The 25,170-nt window shown below is 36.6% G+C and overlaps 1 protein-coding gene across 1 annotated transcript in view; it reads right to left on the bottom strand.

Moving 5' to 3' along the window:
* Nucleotides 1-25,170, bottom strand: part of ZNF300 (zinc finger protein 300) — a 70,197-nt gene that overhangs the window by 6,068 nt on the left and 38,959 nt on the right. The window contains exons 5-8 of the mRNA XM_057730828.1: nucleotides 12,451-12,578; nucleotides 11,757-11,800; nucleotides 1,079-1,205; nucleotides 725-851 (exon numbers count right to left, since the gene is read on the bottom strand). Coding sequence (XP_057586811.1) covers nucleotides 725-851; nucleotides 1,079-1,205; nucleotides 11,757-11,800; nucleotides 12,451-12,578 — 426 coding nt within the window. The remainder of the gene's footprint in view (nucleotides 1-724; nucleotides 852-1,078; nucleotides 1,206-11,756; nucleotides 11,801-12,450; nucleotides 12,579-25,170) is intronic.

The following is a 25,170-nucleotide window of genomic DNA, read 5'->3' as shown; positions in this document are numbered from 1 at the left end:
AAAATACTTTAGCTCTCCTCAGTCTACGTTCCTAATTAACAACTAATACAAACAACAGAAAAACCCAAGATCCTGCTGTGGATTCAGTATTAGATTCACACCGAGAATCCAAGTTTGAATTCCATAGTTCCCTGTAAATTCCTTCTATACATTACCAAATAAAAGTAGCAAAGTTCTCCCAGAAAAGCTAATTTCCCTAACTTCAAGGTTTTGTTTATATACTCTTCACACCCACCCCCCATCAACAATTTGTCTTCATCGCCCTCTCTCAGCATCATCAATACTCAATATTACCTTTCAAAGCAGCCACAGCTGCATACTCTGAAAAAATGCCTTTTCAAATTCTGTTGCATTTCTTTAAACTCTCATTTTCCCTGAACTTTTAAAAACAGTAGCAGTATTTGACATTTAATTTTGTAATGCAACCTGTGTTCTTAGAAAGAATTTGCCTTCTATTGCCTATTAAGCCTTTTCATCAAATGCATTAAATATATATTAAATATATTAAACAAATATATATTTAATACATAATATATACTTATAAAATCAATAAGAAATAGCTATCCCCTATAAAGGTTCACAATTATTTAACTGAGTATTTGTTGACTGCCTACTAAATTCTCAGCATAGGAACAAAGAATAAGAGAATTCACTAAGGAGAGAAACATAAGCCTCAGGCATCAATCAATTAAAAAAACCCAAAACAAACAAATTGATATTTCACTTCCCTTGACGCCCATCTGCCTGATCTTCATATGGATAGATCCAATTTGGTATGTTTCTCTTTATGATCCATGGATCTTCTCCTTGTTCCAATTTGGAGATGACATCTGGTTTGGAAAGTGGATGCCCTGTTAAATGGAAATCACAGAGGAACTGGGATAGAGAGAAGGTGCAATTTAAGGAGGCCTACAATGAAGTAGTCCCTTTGGCCCTCAGCAAAGTAATGACCTCCATCCAGGAAGGTATGAAGACCATAAAAGTCATTACATATGTCAGGAACCACCTAACCACAGCAACTGATAAGGCAAGGCACTTGATTGGACAAGTCTGAGTTATACAGGGAAGTCATCCTTACCCACTGAGACCAGGTGGCTGTAGTTCTCCAGCATCACATCTCTGTACAGGGTCTTTTGAGCAGGGTCCAATTGCTGCCACTCTTCCTGGGTGAAATCCACAGCCACATCCTTGAATGATACTAACCCCTGCAACAGTATATTCCTGTTCAATCTAAAGTGATCATTCTTATCATTTCCATTATAGTATGCAAAACTATACCTACATCTAGTTTTGTATCAGAGTATTTGGGAGAACCAATGTAAAATCTTGCCTTTTGCAAGAAGAGCCAGACAGTACAGGAAAACAGAAGAAGTAAATCACAAAATGCCTACCTAATACAAATGTTAATTTAGTAAGTGATAAGGGCAGCATTAAAACAGCTGAGAGGAAGATGTATTATTCAATGAATAATACTGAAACAACTGGATGGTTAACAGGAGAAGAATAATGTTGAATCCATATGTTAGAGGCTGAATTGTACACCTGGAAAATTAGTAAGCTGAAGTCCTAACCCCTAGTTCCCCAGAATGTGACCTTATTTGGGAATAGGGTCATTGCAGATGTAATTAGTTATATGAGGTCATTAGGGTAGACCCTAATCCAATATGACTGATATCCATATCGAAAGGAGAAATTTGAACAGAAAGACACACACAGATAGAAGACAGTATGAAAAGACATGAGAAGAAGACAGTTATCTACAACCCAAAGAGAGAGACTTGGAACAGATCCTTCCCTCACAACCCTCAGAAGGAACGAACCTTGCTGATACCTTCAGTTTCAACTTCTAGCCTCCAGAACTGTGAGACAAAAAATTTCTGTTGTTTAATCCACTCAGTTTGTGTTACTCTGTTATGGCAGCCCTAGATGCCATAATAAAATACATCAACTATAACTAATACAATGATATTTTATGTCTTGGAAAAAAGAAAAAATATATTCTGGATGCAGCAAAAATTTAAACTCTAAAGTACCCAAAACTATAAAATAGCAAAAGAAAACCTGACTGGGAGGATGTTTATTGATAATTATAGAAAAGGGTTTTTAAAGTATAACATATAAAAAAAGAGAAAAGCCACATTTAGAGAATCAGAGAATGTCAGAGTTCTTGAAGATTCTAATCCAATCACCTCATTTCATAGGAAAGAAATCTTAGCTTCTTCTAAATCTAATAGTTTTCCTATACATGTGCAATAGCTAGGAATATAATGAAATACATCAATTATAACAGCAATATTGAAAAACACACTTAAGAAATATGCAGGAAACAGTCACAAAAAAACTACAACAAATTATTGACATGACACTGAAATAAAGGACTTGGGTAATTGTAAAGCCATAGGTGTTTCTGGAGGGTAAACTATTTTAATTATGCCAACATTATGTATGTTCACAATAATTGTCACCTAACAGTGGAATCTGAATGATGTGTATTACTTTAAACTATTTTTGAGGGTTTTTTCCCTTAATTATTCTCTTATTATTAAATATTGCTTTCACAATGAAAAAAATTAAATATCAACATTCCACTGCTTAAAAGACTCCTGTGGTTTGATCTTTGCTTGTATAATTAGTCTCATCTCAGTCACCTCAATCTTAAGGTTTCTCTCACTCCACACCAAGTCTCATATTCACACCATCAAGCTGCCAAGCATTTTGCTTGTTCCTGTAACAACTTTAATTTTCCCACTTTACTTATGAGAAAATTGAGGATTACAGTGGTTAAGTCACTTCTTGCCAAAAGTTACACTGAATATATGACTGATGAACTGTCAGATTTAAAAGCAGGTATCCTGACTCAACAGCTTGGGTTCTTGACCACTGTACTCCACAATGCCTTCCCTGATATTGTAAACAAGACCTTTAAATTTTATTACCTTAATGCTGCCTTCAGACAAATTTTCCATGAAACACCCTCCACTTTAGTTTTCCTCAAATTCTCAGCCTTTCCTACTTTTGCAAATGCTGTTTCCCATCTTCATCCTACTTGCTTCATGATCCAAAGTTCAATAATCTTTTAAGCCCCTTATCCTTGACTTCTTTATAAAGCTGGCTGCTCCCCTTATCAGCTATAAAAGTTCCTTGCTCCCATGTCTATTATAGAGCTTTTATGCATTTGTGTTAGTTTTCACATCTGTTCACCCCATTTTTCTTTGCATTCTTCCCAAGAAAGAACAATGTGTAACTCCTGAGATATTCCACAGCTAGCCAGCACCTGTGACATATATTGAGTACTCAAGAAATGTTTGCTAAAAAGGAATGAATGAAAATTATAGAGAATAAAATGAAGCTCATGCTTAGGTAAAAACAGTTTTGTGTACTGTCAATAATATTCTTGTGATCTAAAGAAAAGTAACATGAGAAAGATAATAAATGTAGAGGGAATCCACTCTGATAAGAAAATTAATAAATGTAATGCTAACAATCTAATTTTGTTTTATCAATGATACTAGAATGTTTTAATATACTAAATATGTATAAATTTTGTTAATTTTGAGTAAAATACAGCACATAATCAGTGGAAAATTGTACTTTTCTACCAGCTGCAAGCAATTTTTACAGCTTGAGTGACTGGGAGAATGAAAGAGATGGAGGAGATGGAAGGGGAATGGATGTTAGAGGGATACAAGTAGGATAGATATGTGTGAAAATGATGACTTCATATGGAGAAAATATAAATCTTTGGACCATATGGAAAAATTATAAATCTTTCTTCCTGAAGGTACAAGCAAGTTAATTAGCCATGGTGGTGGGATTTATCGGGCCAATAAAAAATCCATTTTCATCTTTAAAGCAGCTCTAACAGAAATATAAAGCCAACCAGATAAGTAATTTTAAATTTTCTAGTACCAGGACTTCCCTGACTGTGCAGCAGTTAAGACTCCACACTCCCAATGCAGCAGGCCCAGGTTCAATCCCTGGTCAGGGAACTAGATCCCACATGCATGCCTCAACTAAGCGTTCACGTGCCGCAACCAAGGAGCTGGCGCAACCAAATTAAAAAAAATTTTTTTTTCTAGTAGCAATGTTCAAAAAATTATTTTCAGTAATACATATTTATCTGAGTATATCCAAAATATCATTTCAACATGTAATCAACCTCCAAAAATTATTAATGAATTTCTGGAATTATATCTTCAAAATCCAGTATGTACTTTATACTCAAAGCATACTTTAACTCAGACTAGCCACTTTCAAGTGCTCAATAACCACATGAGGCTGATCGCTCTGTATTGGACAGCACAGCTCTAAAGCTACTGAGACCCAAGAAGGAAAAAAACCTGTTTTTTCACAAAAGAACTCGATTGTTAAGCTCCACTGTAAAATATACATAAGAACTCCTAATGAAAAAGCTGATTCCAAGATTTGACAATAATAATGATGATATAATAAAAATAATAGCTAATATTTAAATATAAAACAAACCATCCCCAGTTACAGTTCTAAGCATGGTTTTTACTCAATTCTCACAACAACCCTATGAGGATTACAATCTCCATTTTACAAATGAAGAAAGCATTCCTGTCCACAAGGATGTATTATGCATGTGCTAAAATAATAAAGGAGAATTCTATAAACTGGCATAGGAAGATAATCAAAATGCATACAAAAATCTTTATACTGGACAGTAAAGTTAAAAATCAAGTTGCAGAACAGAATGTTTACTGTAACACTATTTTCCCCCCCAAAAAGGACAAGAAAATAAAAGACACCCCTGGCACTTTGTACTATTACACATTTAACACTTAATCACAGTCATACTCACACTGAAAAAGGTTTGGAAGGTTAGAAACAAATGGTTAACACTGATAATCTCAGGAGAAGGGGAGTTTAAGTTAAAAGGCTCCTCGGTGTTTAAATTTTTATCTTTTTATGTACTTAAAGATTTTTATACCATGTATATAGTGAATATTAGCAGGGAGGGAAAATAACACACTGTTAGAAACACAGAGAAGGAACTAACCTCAAGTTAGACAGCTATCCTACAAACTCTGAAACTATAGCAAAGAGTACAGAGCATCAGGGACCCTTGCTCTCCAAAACTTTGACAATTATATTTTAAAAACTGTTGTTTGAAAGAAATATATATTTTGGAAGACCATTCAAAATGTATCTATCCTATATTATCTGGTCTTTATCAATGGATAAAATGGGACAATAGGGAGCCTCTATAATCAATCTGGTCCTTTAAAGCCAAGGTCAAGAAACTTTCAGTAAAGTATATGTTTTCAGCGTTGCAGGCCATATGGTGTTTACCCAACTCTGCCGTTGTAGTACAAAAAAAGTCATTGAATTTCTGCTGGTTTTCTCTCTGATCGTCTGATGGCATACTGGGGTTCTTCGGTCAGGTCTTTCTAGTGCCTTATGTTCTATTGGATTCAGTATTTGTGTGTCTTATACATGTATGTGTTTCCTTGACTTAGTATTTGTTTGACTCAACACTCTGCCATTAGTCAGGGGCTTGGACAGGCTTCTTTAAACCCCTTTATTGCCGGGACAAGCAACCTCTGAAGTATGGACTACTCTATCAGATGTCAAGTAGGAGGCTCTGGGGAGGGAGCACTGAATCCAGGATGCTAGACTACTAGGGAGTCCTCAGACACAGGGAAGATTAACTGCAGAGAACTCTCAAACAGCCCTGTATCAGAGTCCAAGACTCGGCTTTGTCCAACTGTCTGCAACTGCCAGTGCTAGACACCTCACACGAAACTACAAACAAGACAGTAACTCAAACCCACCCATCAGCACACAGACTACCTAAAGCCATATTAACCTCATAGATACACTAAAACACACCACCTGACACAGCACTGCTCATCAGAGAGAAAAGACACAGAGCCACACACCAGAAAGCACACACCAGACTCCCCCACCAGGAAGCCTACTCAAGACATTGGACAAACCCCACCACAGGGGGAAGAGGGCAGAAACAAGAAGAATTACTACTAGACAGCATAGGGAAAGGAGACGGCAAATCCTATAAACTAGACAGAATGAGAAAACAAAGAAACACCAAAGGAGCAGGAAAAAAACCCACAAGACCAAATAAATGAAGAGGAAATAGAAAAATTGCCTGAAAAAGAGTTCAGAGTAATGATGGTAAAGATGATCCAAAATCTTGATGACAAAATACAGAAAATACAAGAAACAGTTAATAAGGACTCAGAAGAACTAAAGAGCAAACAAACAGTAATGGACAACAAAATAACTGAAATTAAAAATACTCTAGATGGTACAAACAGCAGAATAACTGAGGCAGAAGAACGAATAGTGAGTTGGAAGACAGAATGGGGGAAACAATTGCCACAGAGCAGGAAAGAGAAAAAAGAATAAAATGAATGGAAGACAGTCTCAGAGACCTTGGTGGCAACATTAAGTGTACCAACATTCAATCATAGGCATCCCAGAAGAAAAAGAAAAAAAGAAAGGGTCTGAGAAAATATCTGAAACGGTTATAGTGGAAAACTTCCCCAACATGGGAAAGGAAATAATGAACCAAGTCTGAGAAGTGCAGAGGATCCCATACAGAATAAACCGAAGGAGAAATACATCAAGACACATATTAATCAAACTAACGACAATTAAACACAAAGAAAAAATACTAAAAGCAGCAAGAGCAAAGCAACAAATAGCATATAAGGGAAAACCTATAAGGATCACAGCTGATCTTTCTGCAGAAACTCTGCAGGCCAGAAGGGAATGGCAGGATATACAGAAAGTCCTGAAAGAGAAAAACCAACAACCAAGAATACTCTACCCAGCAAGAATCTCACTCAGATTCAATGGAGAAATCAAAAGCTTTCCAGACAAGCAAAAAGTAAGAGAATTCAGCACCACCAAACCAGCCTTACAACAAATGCTAAAGGAACTCCTCCAGGCAGTAAACACAAGAGAAGGAAAAGACCCACAAAAACAAACTCAAAACAATTAAGAAAATGGTGAGAGGAATACACATGTCAATAATCACCTTAAACAGAAATGGATTAAATGCTCCAACCAAAAGACACAGACTGGCTGAATGGATACAAAAACAAGACCCTTCTATATGCTGCCTACAAGAAACCCACTTCAGACCAAGGGACACATATAGACTGAAAGTAAGGGGATGGAAAAAGATATTCCATGCAAATGGAAGTCAAAAGAAAGCTGGGCAGCAATACTCATATCAGACAAATTAGACTTTAAAGACGATTACAAGAGACAAGGAAGGACACTACATAATGATCAAGGGATCCATCCAAGAAGAACATAACACAATTGTAAATATCTATGCACCCAACATAGGAGCACCTCAATACATAAGGCAAATGCTAACAGCCATAAAAGGGGAAATCGACAGTAACACAATAATAGTAGGAGACTTGAACACCCCACTTACATCAATGGACAGATCATCCAAAGAGAAAATAAATAAGGAAACATAAGCTTTAAAGGACACATTAGACCATTTCGACTTAATTGATATTTATAGGACATTCCATCCAAAAACGACAGACTACACTTTCTTCTCAAGTGCACACGGAACATTTTCCAGGATAGATCACATCTTGGGTCACAAATCAAACACTGGCAAATTCAAGAAAATTGAAATCATATCAAGCATCTTCTCAGACCACAACGCCATGAGACTAGATATCAATTACAGGAAAAAAACTGCAAAAAATACAAACACATGGAGGCTAAACAATTCACTCTTAAACAACCAAAGAATCACTACAGAAATCAAAGAGGAAATCAAAAAATATCTAGAAACAAATGACAACGAAAACACAACAACCCAAAACCTATGGGACGCAGCAAAAGCAGTTCTAAGAGGGAAGTTTATAGCAATACAGTCCTACCTTAAGAAACAAGAAAATGATCGAATAAACAACCTAACCTTGCACCTAAAACAACTAGAGAAAGAAGAACAAAGAAACCCCAAAGTGAGCAGAAGGAAAGAAATCATAAAGATCAGAGCAAAAATAAATGAAAAAGAAAGGAAAGAAACCATAAGAAAAATAAATGAAACTAAAAGCTGGTTCTTTGAGAAGATTAACAAAATTGATAAACCATTAGCCAGACTCATCAAGAAAAAAAGGGAGAAGATGCAAATCAACAGAATTAGAAATGAAAAAGGAGAAGTCACAACGGACACCTCAGAAATACAAAACATCATGAGACACTACTACAAGCAACTATATGCCAATCAATTGGATAACCTGGAAGAAATGGATACATTCTTAGAAAAATACAATCTTCCAAGACTGAACCAGGAAGAAATAGAAACCATGAACAGACCAATCACAAGTACAGAAATTGAGGCAGTGATTAAAAATCTCCCAACACACAAAAGCCCAGGACCAGATGGATTTACAGGCGAATTCTATCAAACATTTCGAGAAGAGTTAACACCTATCCTTCTCAAACTCTTCCAAAATATTGCAGAAGGCGGAGCACTCCCAAACTCATTCTACAAGGTTACCATCACCCTGATACCAAAACCAGGCAAAGATGTCACAAAGAAAGAAAACTACAGACCAATATCACTGATGAATATAGATGCAAAAATCCTCAACAAAATACTAGCTAACAGACTGCAACAGCACATTAAAAAAATCATACACCATGATCAAGTGGGGTTTATCCCTGGGATGCAAGGATTCTTCAATATACGCAAATCAATCAACGTGATACATCATATCAACAAATTGAAGGATAAAAACCATATGATCATTTCAATAGATGCAGAAAAAGCTTTTGACAAAGTTCAACATCCATTTATGATAAAAGCTCTCCAGAAAATGGGCATAGAAGGAAATTACCTCAACATAATAAAAGCCATATATGACAAACCAAAAGCCAACATTGTTCTCAATGGAGAAAAACTGGAAGAATTCCCTCTAAGAACAGGAACAAGACAAGGGTGTCCACTCTCACCACTGTTATTCAACATAGTTTTGGAAGTGTTAGCCACAGCAATCAGAGAAGAAAAAGAAATTAAAGGAATCCAAATTGGAAAAGAAGAAGTAAAATTGTCACTCTTTGCAGATGACATGATATTATATATAGAAAACCCTAAAGACTCTACCAGAAAACTGCTAGCACTCATTGATGAGTTTAGTAAAGTAGCAGGATACAAAATTAATGAGCAGAAATCTCTTGCATTCCTATACACTAACAACGGAAGAGCAGAAAGAGAAATTAAGGAAACTCTCCCATTTACCACTGCAACAAAAAGAATAAAATATCTAGGAATAAACCTGCCTAAGGAGGCAAAAGACCTATATGCAGAAAACTTTAAGACACTGATGGAAGAAATCAAAGATGATACAAACAGATGGAGGGACATACCATGTTCTTGGACTGGAAGAATCAACATTGTGAAAATGACTATCCTACTGAAAGCAATCTACAAATTCAACACAATCCCTATCAAATTACCAATGGCACTTTTCACAAAACTGGAACAAGAAATCTTACGATTTGTATGGAAACGCAAAAGGCCCCAAATAGCCAAAGCAATCTTGAGGAGGAAAGACGGAGTTAGTGGAATTAGGCTTCCTGACTTCAAGCTATACTATAAGGCCACAGTGATCAAGACAGTATGGTACTAAACAGAACTAGAAAGGAAGATCAATGGAATAGAACAGAGAACCCAAAGGCAAACCCAACCACATATGGGCACCTTATCTTTGACAAAGGAGGCACGAATATACAATGGAAAAAAAAGACAGCCTCTTCAATAAGTGATGCTGGGAAAATTGGACAGCAACATGTAAAAGAATTCAATTAGAACACTTCCTAACACCATACACAAAAAGAAACTCCAAATGGATGAAAGACCTACATGTAAGGCCAGACACTATCAAACTCCTAGAGGAAAACACATGCAGAACACTCTATAACATACATCAAAGTAAGATCCTTTTTGACCCACCTCCTAGAATCATGGAAATAAAATCAAGAATAAACAAATGGGACCTCACGAAACTTAAAAGCTTTTGCACAGTGAAAGAAATCATAAACAAGACAAGAAGACAACCCTCAGAATGGGAGAAAATACTTGCCAATAAGCAACGGACAAAGGATTAATCTCCAAAATATGTAAGCAGCTCATGCAGCTTAATACCAAAAAAGCAAATAACCCAATCCACAAATGGGCAGAAGACCTATATGGACATTTCTCCAAAGAAGACATACAGATGGCCAACAAACACATGAAAAGGTGCTCAACATCACTAATCATTAGAAAAACGCAAGTCAAAGCCACAATGAGGGATCACCTCACACTCGTCAGAATGGCCATCATCACAAAATCTGGAAACAATAAATGTTGGAGAGGGTGTGGAGAAAAGGGAACTCTCCTGCCCTGTTGGTGGGAATGTAAGTTGGTACAGCCATTATGGAAAACAGCTTGGAGGTTCTTTAAAAAACTAAAAATAGAACTACCATATGACCCAGCAATCCCACTACTGAGCATATACCCACAGAAAACCACAATCCAAAAAGAAACATGTACCATAATGTTTATTGCAGCACTATTTACAATAGCCAGGACATCGAGCAACCTAAATGCCCATCAACAGAAGAATGGATGAAGATGTGGCATATATATACAATGGAATATTACTCAGCCATAAAAAGGAATGAAATGGAGCTATATGTAATGAGGTGGATAGACCTAGAGACTGTCATACAGAGTGAAGTAAGCCAGAAAGAGAAAAACAAATACTGTATATGAACTCATATATACGGAATCTAAAAAAAAAAAAAAATGGTACTGATGAACCCAGTGACAGGACAAGAATAAGGATGCAGATGAAGAGAATGGACTGGAGGACATGGGGGTGGGGGGGGGCGGGGGGAGAAGGGGAAGCTGGGACAAAATGAGAGAGTAGCATAGACATATATACACTACCAAATGTAAAACAGATAGCTAGTGGGAAGTTGCTGTATAACAAAGGGAGATCAACTTGATGATGGGTGATGTCTCAGAGGGCCAGGACAGGGAGGGTGGGAGGGAGTCGTGGGAGGGAGGGGATATGGGGATATATGTATAAATACAGGTGATTCACTTTGGTGTAGCTCAAAAGCTGGTACAAGAGTGTAAAGCAATTATATTCCAATAAAGAGCTTAGAAAAGAAAAAGCCATAGACAATATGTAAACAAATGGCATGGCTGTGCTGCCAATAAAACTTTATTTACAAAAACAGTTGGAGAACTGAACTTGGCCTACAAGAAACAGTTTGATGACTCCAGCTCTAAAGGATAAAGTTAAGGAGTTTGGCTATGACATTATGACAACTTCCCTTTAAAAGAAATCACTCTATGATACAGCTACAAGAAATTTATTATTGCATTTACCACAGGAGTGTTGGTGAGATCATTGTATACTCCATCACCTAGAGAAAGACCCAAAAATGAAATTTTAGTCTTATATGGCAAGAAATAATTTTTCCCCACGGGAAATGTATCTGCTTTCTCTTCAGAGGACTGCAAATCATGTAACACGATGGCAGCAAGAAAGATAAGAAAAATTGGTATATTAGTTTTTTTAAATAGTTCCAGGCCAGGTTATCTACATATTACCTAGCAACTCTTTCTAGGTCTGGATCTTTATTTTGGCTATCCTTCCCTGATCCAAATTTTAGCTATCTTCACTTTTCCATCTGATTGTATGAAGAACCAAAAAAGGAAATTAAAAGCAACTCACCTGGGACTTTATCATTTTCTGCTCTGTCCTAAAAAGGCGGACGCCTAAAAAGGCAAAATTGGTGATCAGAAGGACGTTTTCACAGATCAGACACAGACTGCAGCTTCCACATTCACCAGTCTAGAAACAGCTACCACAGAAGTCAGGTATATGATAGGCCAACCTGTGAGAGAAGACTATTTGGTCTTTATAGAAGGATCGGCAAGTATCATGTGAAGGAAGTCCTACATATTATAAGCATAAAGAACTTGGACAAGGTTTTTTAATTGTATAGATGTGAAGATATGTTTCCTGTTGATTTATTAACAACTTATTCTACCCACTAAGAACCAGCAATTCCATTCTAATGTTTTCATAAGGCAATACACACACCCACACATACACAAAGATGAAATTCCCAGGCAATAAGAATGGCTAATGACCAAATGAAAAACTGAGGAATGTATTCCCTTATTCCCCAGAAAGGAATCAGCAGCTGAATTCTAATAATCTCCCAACAGCTCTCATGTTTTTCTTTAACTCAGCAGATCTTCCTGCCAATAAATATTCATGGACCAAACTGTCAATTTCAAGATGTTTTCCATTTAAATTTTTATTGCTGATTTTCAGCAGTATGGTCATCTACATATTAAAAATGGTGGTATGCTGAACCACTGATACAAGAGAATATACCCTAATGCAGGAAGGTACATACCTTGGAAATCCTTCTCAGTCCCAGAAGGAGTCAGGTGGACAAGGCTTAACTGGTTCAGAGAAAGTGGGTGCTCCCATGACAGAGAGACTGTTTTAATATGGGGTATTCCAGGCTTTGTCAAAATAGATCTGGAAGGAAATAACCAGGAGAAATAGTCATACTTATCTCTGGGCACCCAGCAGGGGTTCAATAAATGTTTCTTGAATAAAATATAAAATGATTTCAATAAACTTAGAAAGTAGTATCAAAATCACACTTTTCATAATCTTATCCTTTTTGATTTGCTTGGTCTTATTTCAAAATGATCATTTGGGGGAGGAGCACCAGGCTAAGGGCATAATAGTTGAGAAGGGATGTGACCTTTAAGGTTGCCTATGACCTGTGGAAATTTTAATGTATGTAAAAAAAATTAACGCTGATCATCAAGACGCCCTGATCCCTCTACTGCTCCCTGCGAATCTCTGAATCCTCGGGTCTAGCAATCACATATCCCACAGAACTCCCCCATGCCCATCACATCATTGACTGCCATATGGATGCCCTCGTCATTTAGTCTACAGCCTCCCTCACTAATCACTAATTCCTCAGAGTCCCCTAAATCCCTGACCCAGCATCACCAGTCAGTCCCCCTACACACCATTTCTGATCCCATAAACAACCCCATCACTGGCCCACCGTTATCCAATTACTAACCTCATAGTTCACTCCATCCCTGACTCCCAAATAAATCCAACCCTAATCACACATACCTTCCCACCAGTGACTTCATCAGTACCCAATCACTGACACTCACGGACCCTTCCCGTCCCATTACCAATCCAAAAGACTCACTCATGACCCACATGCCCGCCTTCTGACCTGCAGTTCCATTATTAGACCCAGAAACGCTCGTCACGGCTTAACCCGGGACGGCTGTCACATCCATAGCGGCGAATTCTCCCGCTTCCTGTCTGGGTGAGCAAAGCGCGAGGCTCCCGGGCCTGCGCTGTTCCGTACCGGGCAGTTTTGCCCACTCCGCACCCTGGGCGGCTTTGTTCAGGAGGCAATATGGCCGCTCCCTTGCGCTATGTTTCAGTGAAAGCCGCCATCTTGAGAAGCCGGCCAGTTCCGTACAAGCAGTGGAATTCGGTTTCTTCAGAACCTGAGGCTGGGCTGTACCACAGAGGCAGCGAGAGGAGGGGGAAAAGGAGGATTATACAAACCAGTAACGTGCAAAATTTTGCAGAGAGATTTTACAGGACGATTGGGTAAGAAGTTTCAGTGATACTGTCCTCTATCAGAAGGCTTCATTTGGTGAAAGAGGAAGTATTTGGAACAGTAAAATATTCCCACTGGCGACTTTACTTCAGAGTGTTTGTAAATGGCACAGCCCTATACCAGGAGGTTCTACTTGCTAAGAGGGGTGAAACCATGGAATGGAGATTCCACTGTGGGGAAAAGGGACCAAAGTGATGGAGGCACTGAGGAGCAGAAAATGATAGACAGTAATAATGAACTTTACACTAAAAACGATTATAAAGGATTCTCTAAGGGAAACTACTACTACTGCAGTAACAAGTTGCACAGGCCGACTGGAGAAAACAAATACAAGTAAGAGGGGAGAGGAGATGAGAATCAGAGACTAGGAGAAAACAGGAATAATGGGGGCAAAGGAGAAGCCTGTGGAGGCAGAGAGATGGAAAACTGAAAGGTGAAAAATGGAAGCACAGGAACGGAAGTGGGAAATAACGGGACACAACACGGGAGACTTAGATGGAGACTGAGACAGAGAAGGAAAGATGGAAAAAAGAAGAGGAAGAGAGTGAGGAGGTTAGACTTCAGGGGGAAAAAAAGTGAACCAATGAAACACTTGTAATCACAACCTTTACCTTACATCAAGCTTTTATACTTTTTAAAAAATGCATACTAACAAACTGATGTTTCATGTGCATAAATAGATACAATTTTGAATCATCATAGATTTCACAAGAGCCATGATTTCTGGCTTGTGTGTAACTAAATGCGCAGCAATTTTACATTAGCACTTTTGTTTCCCGTGTCAAATGAAAACATATCTGAATTTAGATATGAAGAGATTTTCTTTAGAAAGATTATTGCAATAGGGAGAATGCACTAGTCTTAGAAATCTGCAAGCATCTCACAAAATCAAACAGAAAAAGGCTTTTCTTTAATAAGGAGATATAAGAAGGGTTAGCAAGAACTTTCAAGAGGTGGAGGTATGCAAGTGGCAAAACTAGGGCACTTCAACAGGAAATGTTTCTTGGGTCTTCAGATTCTGAGAGTAAGCTGCCTTAGTCCTTAAGTGTATGTTTAAACTTGGGGGCAAGCCAAAATTTAGGAGTATGAGGGGAGGAAAAAGGCCTAACATATGGTCAAGACAAAGAAGAGGGTAAGAAATGGGCAGCCAGGAGCACTCCAATCTAAACTTTTCCTGTTACATCAATCTTTATTGCATGTCTTGTGCTTAAGACAGTGTAGTCATTCACTGTGTTAGGCACTAAGGGTATAGTAATGATTAATTCAGAATCTTCAAGCAGTAATGCCAGTGGGAGCTGATATGGGAAGGGGTCAGATCGCAGAGAGCCATGTAGAAATTGTGAAAACGTTAGCTCTTTATCCTAAGCATGATGGGAAGCTGTCCTTATGTTATTATTTCATTAAAAAAAAAGTTGAAGGGAGAGGAGGCCTCTCTCATAATGAAAGAAATAAAAATTAAAGCCACAGTAAGGTACTATTTCTCATCTACTACCTTGTTAAAAAAGTATTCTAAGTTTGGAAATATACAGTGTTAATAAAGCCATGGGAACCTGGAATTCTCATATGTTACTAATGGGACAGAGAAATGATATAGCCCCTATATAGAAGATTTGACAGTAGTTGACAAAATTATATGTATTCGTTATCTATTGCTGTGTAACAAATTACCTGAAATTTAGCAGTTTGTTACTGTAAACGTTGTTGTAGTTAACTGTTTCATAGTTTCTGTAAGTTGAGAATGTGGGAATAGCTTAGCTGGGTGGTTCAGGTCTAGTCTATCATGAGGTTGCAGTCAAGCTGTGAGCCAGGGCTCAGTTATTTCAAGGCTGAACTGGAGGAGGTTATGCTTCTAAACTCAATCAAGTAGCTGATGACAAGCCTCAGAATTTCAATCTCCAAGCTCAATTGCTCACCATGGGGGCATTTCCTTCATCTACTCAATTATCCTCATGGCATGGTAGGGGTTTTCCCTCTCTCAAGCCTGCCTCATAGTATGGAAGCTAGCTTCTACCTAGACCAAGTGAGTCAAGGGAAAGAGAGTGAGAGAGCACACACAAGATGGAAGCCATAGTCTTATAACCTAAATTAGAAATGACATCTCATTACTTCTTCTATATTCTATTTGCTGAAAGTGAATCACTAAGGGTGCCCACAATGGGAATTGAGCTCTACCTCTTAAGGGGAGGATTATCACAACACTACATGTAAGCTTTTGCCCTTTAATTCAGAAACTCTATTCCAGGAATAGATCCCAAATATACATTGGCAAAAAAAAAAAAAAAAAAAAAGGAAGAAAGAAAAGAAAAAAAAAAGGGTTACTCATTGCAGTATAAATTACAGTATACACAAAAAGCAGTACTATTCAGCTGTAAGAGAGAGACAGAGAGAAATATCTCTATGTACTAATACAGCAGTAACCTCAGGATATAATATTATATGAGGGGAAAAAGGAGAAAAAAATGAATAGTTTGTATTATCACTTAGTTTCTAAAAATGTGATATGTATGCAGTTAATTCTACTTATTCATGGTAGCTATGTTCAGTTAAGTTGCTGCAAACACAGAATTAGTGAATACTGAACCATTTCTCCAAAGGGAAATAAATCAATATAAAATAGATTATAATCTTAAATTACAACTTTTTATGATTAAGATTATAACCTTAAAAACAACTCATGTTGGTAGATTCTGTTTTCTTTATTTTACCAAAAAAACAAGGTTCAGAAGAGTTAAGTAATTTGCCTGACATCCAATAACAAAGGCCAGAGCTAGATTCAAACCCTGTCCAACTGGCCCCAGAGGTGGAGTTTCTGCACTGTGTTGCCCCTACCATCCCCATCATCTGTTTATTTCTGTATGAGAGCTGGAACAAGAAGGCAGAGCATCCCCTTGTTTAAACTCAGCCAGGAATGTGTGCATGGGGCAACTCAAATTTTTTGGTACTCTGTGCATGTCTGCTAAGGAGTGAAAAAGCACTGTGAGTATTGATTTTGAGATTACAAATACATTTTAGCAAGCAGGTAAATTTGCAATTATAGAATCTGTGAATAATGAAAATCAACTGTGTATGTTTATCTTAAAAATAAAAAGCAAATGATGGAAGAATAAGCCATCAAATAAAATATAATCTGCAAAAGGTATTATTAGTGATCTATTGAAACGTATCAGCTTACCCCAAAACTTAGTGGCTTAAAACAACACACATCTATTCTTTCTCAGTTTCTATGGGTCAGGGATCTGGATATGAATTATCTGGGTCGTCTGCTTCAGGGTCATCTACAAATCTGTAATCAGTTGGCCCAGGCTGGGGTCTCTGTCATCTGAAGACTCAAATGGGGAGAGGTTCATTTCCAAGCTCAATCACAATTGTCGGCAGAATTTAATGCCTCAAGGATTGTTGAACTAAGGGCATTCATGTCCTTGCTGGTTGTTGGAAGGAAGCCACCCATAGTACCTTGCCATGCAGGACTCTCCAACTTGCAGCTTGCTTATCTAGGGAAGTCACAATCTTTTATAACTTTATTATCAATACACATGTGACATCCCCTCAATGTTGCCATATGCCATTGGTTAGAAACTGCTTACTTATGTGGAGGGTATTACAGAGGGCCATGAATATCAGGAGGTGGGAATCACTGGTGGCTATCTTAGACACTTCCTACCCCAGCTAGGAAGGAAATAAGATAGAAAGGACCGAGATCGTACCTAATCTTCTTTGAATATACTATGTTCTGTTGATTTGACTTTGTAACCACAAAAAATTTTACATAATTATAATACAAAATTAAATTTTATAAACCAATTCCAAAATTCCACTTCTGACCAAAGTGAAGTAACAGGGAATGGATGGGAACTTTCACCTGAACCAATGGAAAAACCAGACAAGTGTATGAAACAATGGCTTTGAAGGTATTAGACATCAGGCTGTGAAGAACAGTTATCCTTGAGAGATGGGAAACAAATTGAGGTGACCCCTCTGACTGCCTAGTTTACTGCCTTGAGAACATTTCTAGGTATGACACAGAAAAGGGGAGTCCAGACAGGGGCCAACAGACTTTCAGAGTGGAGGAGAAAGAACTAACAGTACACAGAGACCAAGGCAGCTATATTCACAGAGCAGAGGCCAAAGAGGAGAAAGCTGCACAGAAAGAGAGTTCCAGAGACTTGCAGAGGGTCCACTTCAAGTATTCAGGAGAATACTGCTTAGTGCATATATGTAAGAAAAATTAGTCTGGGAAAAGAGACACCAGAAAGGAAGGAGGAAGCGGTAATTGGAGCTCACAAAAAGCCAAGATTAATGTCTGTTCCCACCAGCCAGACTGGAAAACTTTACAATTCATTGGGAAGAATACACAGAAGGGTCTTGCCTCAATAGTGGGAAATTATTAACTCTACATTTAAATCTTGCTCTGGTGCCACGTAACAACTGTTTCCAAGTAACTTAACTGAACTACAGAAGAAAGCTTCAAAAATATGTATTGGAACACAAAAGTATCTATCATCCAACAAGGCAAAATTCACAATGTCTACCACCAAATCCAGAATTATCAGGCGTATACAGAAACTGGGAAATGATGCTCATAATGAAGAGAAAAATCAATCAAAGGGAAAAAAAAAACAGACCAGGATTGAAAAAGATGTTGGAAATTGTAGAGCTAGATATTAACAAGTCACTATAGATCTTGCAGTCATAAAATGGATAATTTGAGAATATTATGAACAACTTTAGCCTCATAAATGTGGCAAGGTAGAAGAAATGGACCATTTCTTCAAACACCAAAACTCAACTAAGATGACAGAGATCATCTGCATGGTCCTATAACTATGTAAAAAGTTGATTCTTAGTTAAAGATCTCACAAAAAAGGAAAAACGGTTTCACTGGAGAATTCTACCAAAATTTAAAGAATTAACATTGATTTTACACAATCTCTTCCATAAAATAGAAGAGGAGGGGATACTCCCCAAATCATTTTATCAGGAAATTATTACCAAAACCATACCAATACAGTACAATGAAAGAAAACTACAGACCAATGTCTCCCATGAACTTAGACATAAAAATTCTCAACAAAATATTAACAAACCAAATCCAACAATCTATCAAAAGAATTATACACTATGACCAAGTGAAATGTATTCCAAGTATTCAAAGCTGGCTCAAAATTGAAAATTAACCAGCAAGATCCAAAGAAAAGGTAAATGATTATATCAATTGACACAGAATAGGCATTTGACAAAAACCCAATATTCATGCATGATAAAAGAAATTCTCAGCAAAACAGTAATAGAGAAGAATTTCCCTAACTTAATAAAGAGCATCTACCAAAAAAAAATCCACAGAAAATATAATACTTAATGATGAAAGACTGAGTGATTCCCCTTTTAGATCAGGAACAAGAAAATGATGTTTGCTCTCATTGTTCTACTTCAACATAGTACTGGAAATTCTACCCACTAAAATAACACAAGAAAGCAAAATTAGAAATATACAGATCAGAAAGGAAAGAAATAAAACTATCCCTATGTGCAAATGACATGAATGACTATTTACATAAGCAGTCCAAAGGAATTTACTAATATGCCTAAAACTAATAAGTGAGTTCAGCAAAGTAACAGGACACAAGATCAACACAGATATCAATCACATTTCTACATACTAATAATAAAAACATGGAAACAGAAATAAAAACATAATACCATTTTTAATCACTCCAAAGAAATCAAAACACTTCAGCTTACACTAATCAAAACATGTAGGATCTTTAGGAAGAAAACTACAAACTGTCATTAAAAGAAATCAAATAAATAGAGACGCACCATGGTCACTGATCTGAAGACTATAAATAGTAAAGATGTTAATTATCCGCAAATTGATCTACAGGCTTAAAGAAATTTCTCTTAAAAAAATGACAGCAAGGTGTGTGTTTTTTTTTTTTGTAGACTTAGACAAAATCATTTTAAAATTTATATGGTGTTCCTTAAAAAACTAAAAATAGAGCTACTATATGATCCATCAATCCCACTCCTGAGCATACATCCAGAAAAGATGAAAACTCTAATTTGAAAAGATTCATGTGCCCCAATGTTCATAGCGGCACTATTTACAATAGCCAGGACATGGAAGCAAACTAAATGTCCATCAAAAGATAAGTGGATAAAAAAGATGTGGCATATATATACATATATATATGGAGCATATACATACACAGTGGAATTTTACTCAGCCATAAAAAACAATGAAATAATGCCATTTTCAGCTATAAGGACTGGCCTAGAGATTATCATACTAAGTGAAGTAAGTAAGAAAGGGAAGGACAAATATCATAGGGTATTGTTTATATGTGGAATCTAAAAACAGATACAAATGAACTTATTTACAAAACAGAAACAGACTCAGAGACAAAGAAAACAAATTATGGTTACCAAGGGGAAAGGGAGGGGGGCATAAATTAGGAGTTTGGGATTAACAGATAGACACTACTATATATAAAATAAACAACAAAGACCTATTGTATGGCACAGGGAACTAGATTCAATATCTTGTAATACCCTATAATGGAAAAGAATATGAAAATGAATATACACATATATATGTGTATATATATGTATATATATACACATATATATAAATAAATAAATCACTTTGCTGTACAACTGAAACTAACACAACATTGTATATCAACTATACTTCAATAAAAAGTTGCTTGTTTTGAAAAAAAAAAAACTTATATGGAAAGGAACAGGCCCTAGAATAGCTAAAACAATCTTGACAATAAAGAAGAAAGTGGAAGGAATTACTCCCACAGCTTCTATTAAACATTGTATTGGAGGTTCTAGTCAGTGCAATAAAGCAAAAAAGACATTAAAACCACCTGATTTGGAAAGGAAAGGGTAAAACCACATTCATTTGTAGATAATATGATCTTCTATGTAGAAAATCCAATGCATCCTACAATAAAAGGTACTAGAACTAATTAGTAAGCTTAGGAAGGTTGAAGTATACTAGGTCGATATACAATAATTAGTTGTACTTCCATGTACAATCAATAAATAATCAGAAATTAAAATTTAAAACATCTACAGTAGAATTTTTAAATATAAAAGGTTTGGGGGCAAATCTGACAAAAGATGAGAAACACCTGTACACTGAAAACTATAAAACAATGCTAATAGAAATGAAAGAAGACTTAAAGGAGCTATGTCACATTCATGTGTCAGCTCAGTATTTTCATAATGTCAAACTCTGCAGATTGATTTATAGGTTCAGTGCAATCTATTCAAAACAGCAGCAAGTTTTAGAGAAGAAACTGACAAAAAAAGAAATAAAACTGTCCCTATATTAAAAGGACAATTTGAGATCCATAAGGAAAGCAAACGTACCAAGAATTGCCAAAACAACTTTGCAAAAAAATAAAAATAAGTTTGAGGCTTAACACTACCGGATCTCAAAGCTTATTGTACACACACTACAATAATCAAGAGAGTGTGGTACTGGTCAGTGATAGAAAAATATATAAATGAAACAGAATAGATAGTTCAGAAATAGATCCAACTGATATAACAAAGGCAATTCTGTGTGTTGGGGTGGGGATGGGGGATAGCCTTTTCAACAAATAGTGCTGGAATAACTGGATATCTATAATTTAAATTGAATCTATGCATTCTTCATGCTACATACAAAAAAATTAACTCAAAATGGCTCATAGCCCTAAATATAAAATCTAAAACTATAAAACTCCTGGAATAAAATGTAGGAGAAATCCTTTGTGACCAAGGATGAGGCAAAGATTTCTTAGTTAACACCAAAAGCATGAGCCATAAAATAATAAATAATAAATTGGACCTCTGGTATTCAAAAGACACAGTTTACGAGAATAAAAAGACAAGCCACAGACTGGGAGAAAGTGTTTCCAAATCATATATCTAATAAAGAACCATCAGCCAGAATATATGAAGACCTCTAATAATGAAATTATTTAAAACTGAGCAAAAGATTTAAACAGGCACTTCACCACAGATTTACTGATGGCAAATAAGAACAGGAAAAGATACCCAACAACCATTAGTCTTTAGGGAAATGCTAATTTAAATCACAATGGGATACCATTAATCACTTACTAAAATAACTAAAATTTAAAAAACTAATATTACCAAGTACTGGCAAGGATGTAGAGAAATGAAATTTTACACACAGCTAGTGGGAATGTAAAAGGGTGCAATCCCTTTAGAAAACAGGTAATTTCTCAGGTTAAATATTCACTGACTATATGATCCAGCCATTCCATTCCTAATGTTTATCCAAGAGAATATTAGGCATATGCACACACAACATGCAATATCTAAGACACGTGCATACAAACATGTGTACAGTAATGCTCACAGGAACTTTTTTTGTAAAATCAAAAACTAAAATTAACTCAAATGTCCATCATAGGCAAAAGGATAAACTATTCATACAATAGAATACTAATAAGCAATAGGAAGGAATGAACTCTTGGTACACACAGAAAATTGGATTAAATTCAAAACAAGTATGCTGAGTGAAAGAAATCAGTAAAAAACAAGAGTGCATACATTATGACTCTACTTATATCAAATTCTAGAAAAAGCAAATGAGTATATAGTGGCAGAAAACAGGTCAGTGGTTGCCTGGGGATGAGACAGAGAACCAGTTGGGGAACAAGAATTTCCAAGGGATAAGAAGAAACTTTGGGGGGATCATGGACATTTTCATTATCTTGACTGTGGTGATAGTTTCACTGGTGTATACATAGACCAATGTTATCAAATATGTGCAATTTATTGCTTGCCTATTAAACCTCAATAAACCTGCTTTAAAAAAAAAACAACTCTATAGCATGCCTTAAAATGCCCTACATTATCTTCCTCAATTTTTTTGACATTATCATAAACCATTTCCTCTCATTCATTCCACTTCAGACATTCTTGTTCTTCCTCAACTCACTTTCACCTTAGGGCTTTTGAGAATGCTCCTCTTACTAGTATACAAATTTAGCACTACTCTCACCAATTACCATAGCAAATAAGGAATATTTAGATTATCTCCCCAAAATGAAACTACCTTGTTCTTCTGGCCTTCCCTTCTCATCTTTCTTACTCCCAGATTACCCACACCTTAAAAGCTTTCTGATGTATAAAATTTTGGAATGTAATTCCACACAGGTTATTAAACCAGTAAAACTATTCATTCACTCTACCATTTAGTTGTTCAGCAAATATTCAGTGAACATCTACTATGTATCATGCACTCTTCTAGAGCTTGAGCTATATCATTTTAATACAGCTAAATATTCCTGCCCCATTCATGCTTAAATGCTAACAAGATGGAGAGACAATAAACAATAAACAAAATAAATTACAATATGACAAAAGTGCCATTTAAGAAGTTAAGTAAAACAAGGAAAATTAGGAAGGCTTAGGGGAGTGTTGTTGTGTCTGTCACATATGGAGTTCTGTTAGTCAGAGAATTCTAATCTAATCAGTCATCTAAGAACAGAGAGTCATAATACAGTGTAATTCTACAGTGATAAAATACTGTATAATGATAATCAAGAGTGTATGCTCCCCAAATCTGCCAGAAGAGAATAATAAAGATTAGAGCAAAGATAAACAAAACAGATAATAAAAACCAATAGAGAAAATTAATGAAACCAAGAGTTGGTTCTTCAAAAAGAGCAACAAAATTGGCAAACCTTTAACTAGACTGACTTAAGAAAAAAGGGAAAAGATTCAAATAACTAAAATCAGAAATGAAAGAGGGGACATTACAACTGATTTTATAGAACTAAAAGAGATTGCAAGAGAGTACTATGAACAACTATACACCAAATTGAATAATCTAGATGAAATAGACAAGTTCCTAGAAACTTAAAAGTTACCAAGACTAAATCATGAAGAAACAGAAAATCTGAATAGATTTAAAACCAGTAAAGAGACTGAATAAGTAATCAAAAACCTCACAACAAAATAACTCTGACTACAACTGTTGTTGGAACTTTTCTCCCCGTTAGAGGTCAGGGAGACATGAAGGTTATACTTCACCCCTGTTAGAGAGGAAGAATCTGAATCCCAGAGAAAAGCAAGATCTAGACAAGCAAGACAGTCTAAAAGATCAACACAGACTAGAAGATCAACACAACATAGACTGATCTTTAGGAAGCTGAAAAAACAATATGAAGTCATTATACCCAAATCAGAGAACAAGAAAATGAAGAAAAGGTGGGGGGGGGGGGGGGGGAGGCAGGATAAAGAGAATGAAGAAGAAAAAAAGAAAGCAGAAACATCTAGAGAAGGTAAATATAAACTAAAGTACTTCAGAATATACAATAAGATTTATCAGCCTTGTCTCCCAAGGCAATAGAAATAAAAGTAAGAATAAACAAATGCGACCTAATCAAATTTACAAGCTTTTGTACAGCAAAGGAAATTAGAAACAAAACGGAAAGACAACGTACAGACTGGGAGAAAATATTTGCAAATGATGCGATTGACAAAGGCTTAATTTCCAAAATATATAAACAGCTCATACAACTCAATAACAAAACAAACAAACAAGCCAATCAAAAAATGGGTAGAAGGGGCTTCCTAGGTGGCACAGTGGTTAAGAATCCGCCTGCCAATGAAGAGGTCACGGGTTTGATCCCAGCTCCAGGAAGATCCCACATGCCACGGAGCAACTAAGCCTGTGTGCCAAAAAAAAAAAAAATGGGTAGAAGACCTAAATAGACATTTCTCCAAAGAAGACATAGAGATGGCCAACAGACACATGAAAAGATGCTCCGCATCACTAATTATTAGAGAAATGCAAATCAAAGCGAGGTACCACCTCACACCAGTCAGAGTGGCCATCATTAAAAAGTCTACAAGTAATAAATGCTGGAGAGGGTGTGTGTGGAGAAAAGGAAACCCTCTTACACTGTTGGTGGGAATGTAAATTGATACAGCCACTATGGAAAACAGTACGGAGGTTCCTCAAAAAACTAAAAATAGAGTTGCCATATGATCCAGCAATCCTACTCCTGGGCATATACCCAAACAAAACTATAACTTGGAAAAGATACATGCACCCCAATGTTCAGAGCAACACTCTTTACAATAGCCAAGACAGGGAAACAACCTAAATGTCCACTGACAGATCAATGGATAAAGAAGATGTACTACCAACTGTAAAACAGATAGCTAGTGGGAAGTTGCTATATAGCAAAGGAAGAGCAACTTGATGATGGGTGATGCCTTAGAGGGCCAGGACACGGAGAGCAGGAGGGAGTTGCGGGAGGTAGTCGCAGGAGGGAGGGGATATGGGGATATATGTATAAATACAGCTCGTTCACTTTGGTGTACCTCAAACCTCGTACAAGAGTGTAAAGCAATTATTTTCCAATAAAGAGCCTGAAAAAAAATGAAAAAGAGGGAGAAAAGAGAGAAGAGGAAAAAGAAGAAAAT

This window comes from Hippopotamus amphibius, chromosome 1 (genome assembly GCF_030028045.1).
Source record: "Hippopotamus amphibius kiboko isolate mHipAmp2 chromosome 1, mHipAmp2.hap2, whole genome shotgun sequence".
In the NCBI taxonomy this organism is placed as follows: domain Eukaryota; kingdom Metazoa; phylum Chordata; class Mammalia; order Artiodactyla; family Hippopotamidae; genus Hippopotamus; species Hippopotamus amphibius.
Note: the sequence above shows the minus strand (reverse complement) of the source record. Positions and strands in the feature narration are given on the sequence as shown.